The 3,118-nt window shown below is 50.3% G+C and overlaps 1 protein-coding gene across 1 annotated transcript; it reads left to right on the plus strand.

The window, feature by feature from the left end:
• Positions 1–2,397: 2,397 nt before the first annotated feature.
• On the plus strand, positions 2,398–2,898 carry LOC117798675 (epididymal secretory protein 4-like). Its single transcript, XM_034651136.1, has one exon. The coding sequence runs from the start codon at positions 2,398–2,400 to the stop codon at positions 2,896–2,898; it is 501 nt and encodes a 166-aa protein (XP_034507027.1).
• Positions 2,899–3,118: the final 220 nt, after the last annotated feature.

Genomic DNA, 3,118 nt, shown 5'->3' on the forward strand with positions numbered 1-3,118 from the left:
AGGGGGGAGACCAGTCTGCTGATTCGGTATTGCTCCTGGATCGCCTTGCCGTTACCAGCGTCAGAGTCTTGAACAACGGGAAACTCGCCACAGTTCTCTCACTTTATGGTCGGGATAAACAGGTGACTCCAGCGATTATGCAGGACTTCATTAATTATGCAAGGGAATATGGCTTCATGGACAATGAGATCCATTTCTCACCCAAAGAAGTGACCTGCGATGTATCCAAGTAGGTGACCCAGCGGACGATGCATCTGAACCTGCAGGGAGACCGGCGTCCTGCACAGTTGCAGCCTTGCAAACCTTCCAGGCTGGAAAACCCTTGTCCTGCTCTTAACAATTAAATGCGGAAACCTCCTTTCTGGCCTGTGTCTTTTCCGTCCAATGTCTTCTCCTCAGTACCGGCGTCCATTTTTGCCTTTGGCTTGGAGGAGGGAGAGGCCGAACCGGGACAAGCGATCAGGGTCTCTCAGTGCCCTGAGGAAGGGCAGGACCATGAAATCCGGGGGCAGACGAGCAGCACTGCTGGCCAGGAAGCTGCTCCTTCCAGGATCTGGTCTCCATCAGCGAAGCAGCGCTTCCCCAAATGGGGAGCTGCCCAACTCTGCTGGCGCTTGCCCAAGTGAGGGGCAACCCAATCCTGAGCCCCACAGCGGCTCAGCCAGCACATGCCCAGCAGAACAGGGCACGAGGCCCAGCAAAGGCCCTGGTGTGGGGGAGCCACCGGGGTCCCGTTCCCCTTTCTTGGAATCCGGAGGCACTGCTGCCTCTGGTAGCCCAGCTCTCTCCCTTGTGGTGCCCCCACTGGCCGCGGCCTCTTTGGGGCACATCCCTTCCTTCCGCTGTTAGGCGGAGGGTGGCTTTCCAACATTGCTGAAATTGGAAAATTAATACCAGATGTCAGGTTCCAGTATTTAATATTCGACAGCAAATAAGCATGATGGTATAATTCAAGTTTCCAGATACCAAACACTCCATCTTTAAACAATAATTGCATTTTCTGTAAGGATATTCTTGGAATCAAAGAACCCCACTGACATTTATGAAACAAGGAAATTAATTCCTGGAATTATTTTCCAGGTGTATAAACTGTAATTCCTCTCAGAATATAAACTGATCTGGGAATAATATTCATTTTGAGAGCATTTACCCCAAAGATTAAGTTTTGGTGATTCCCATCCGTCAATATCTAAAGAAACATGCCTGTGTATTTTATTTATGTTCCAAGCAACCAATTGAGATAGACCATTTGGTGTATAAATATCTAGATATTTAATGGATTAGGTACAAATATGAAACTGATAATCCTTCAACGTATAAGTAAACAAATTCTTAGCTGTTGGCGTCAATTCCGATTTGGACCAGTAAGTAAAATATCATGTTACTTTATTAAAAGCATTTATCAATTGCATTGAAGGATGAGGTTTAGAAATGTCACTTGCAAACAAAACCAGGTTGCATTCAACCAAATTATGTATCACTCCATTAACCACGGCTATTTACTGGTATTTGATATGAGCAAACCGGAGAAAGGAAGGGAAGGAGGGAGGAGGGGTATCGACAGAGGGAAGGGTGAGAGAGGATGCATCACCACCAGACCCATAAAACCAGCTGGTGACCGGGAGACCCTCATTCTATCGCCTGTGCCTTGAGGCCCCTCTGCACTCTGTGAATAAAGGGAGTCATAAATGTCACTCCCAGGTGGGCGGGGCTTCTTCTAGCAAGGAGCCTGACGTGGGAGAGGTGCCCCTTTGAGCGTCTCTATTTGGAAGGAGGACATAGATGGCGTCACGGGCAAAGTCAGATTCCAGTGGAGAAAGTGGTTGCTAGGAGTTTGTGTGCTAAGCCACGTCTTGTTGTAGAAGCCACGGTTGGCTCGGTTCCCCCCGTGAGATTCCTCTTGCATTTGACACCCAGAACAGAGAACTCCTCAGGACCCCACTGCCCCCCGTTCCTCCAAGCTCGCCCCCAATGGGGGAAAACTGCGTCCCAGTTGCAAGCGTGTGTGTTTTTGGCTTTTGATTTACTCCGAAGCTGGCTTTATTGCCTGCACCTGGGGTGGACTGCCCCCGTCCTGCTGTTGGCACACCACTGCTCAAGGGTGCGGTTTAAGATAACTTGCACCCACTCTTTTTTATTCTGGCAGGGAACACCTTGGCCAGAGCAGGTCTCTTTCTGCCCAGTTTGCAATGGGCACAATGTTCCTCGAGATTTCAGCCTGGGGCACCAGTGGAACCCTTCTAATGTCTCATTTTCCTTCCTCCAGATTTCCCTGGGGGTGAGATGGAATTGCTCTGCTGAACCCCCACCAGATTAGCAGAAAGGTATAAAGCAAATGGCCTGTCCGAGAGCAGACTGTGCTGAGTGGCATCAGAAACCTCCCTTCAACAAGCCAGGATGAGAACTGGGCTGCTGCTCTTTTGGCTGGCCTTGGCCAGCCTTTGCCGCACGGAAGCCGACATTCCCATTCAGCCTGACGTAGATGTGGAGAAGCTCAAGGGAAGATGGTATCCTGTTCAGCTGGTAATGAATTTTGGGGAGGTGAACAAGATGGCTGCAGTAGGAAGAGACATCACACCTCTGGACAGCGAAAGTTTGAACGTCAAAGTGGAGTTCATCTTTGATGGAGAGTGTTTCAAGGAGAACTTCATCCTCAGGCAGACTGAACAGCCCGGGATATTTACAGGTGGGAATAGCACCGTTCGCTTTGTGGAGTGTGATTACGAGGCCTCCTGCATTTACTACGCTACAAGACAGCAGCTCCAAGTTCTCCAGATGGAAAGCAGGCTCAGAGAGCCCTCAGACGACAGCAAAGAAAAGTTCAAGAAGATGGCTGAGAGACTGGGATTCTCCCCAGAGAAGATCGTGGACATTCCTCAAGCTGAGCAATGCCCGTAACCAAGGCAACCGGTGGTGAAATCCAAAGGTGGGATGCCTTTAGAGCTGGGGGCGGGGAGGTTGCCCCAGAGCCCAGACCTCTCCTTCTCAAAGCCTTCCGGGTGAGCCAAGCGGATCTGCCAGGAATCGGAAGACCTTCGAAGGATCACCTCCAGCCCCAAAGCTTTCTGCAGCTTTCCACCGCCCCCGACGGCCTCCCTCCCTTAATAAAGAAAGTCAG

Source organism: Ailuropoda melanoleuca, unplaced genomic scaffold (genome assembly GCF_002007445.2).
Source record: "Ailuropoda melanoleuca isolate Jingjing unplaced genomic scaffold, ASM200744v2 unplaced-scaffold32750, whole genome shotgun sequence".
NCBI lineage: Eukaryota > Metazoa > Chordata > Mammalia > Carnivora > Ursidae > Ailuropoda > Ailuropoda melanoleuca.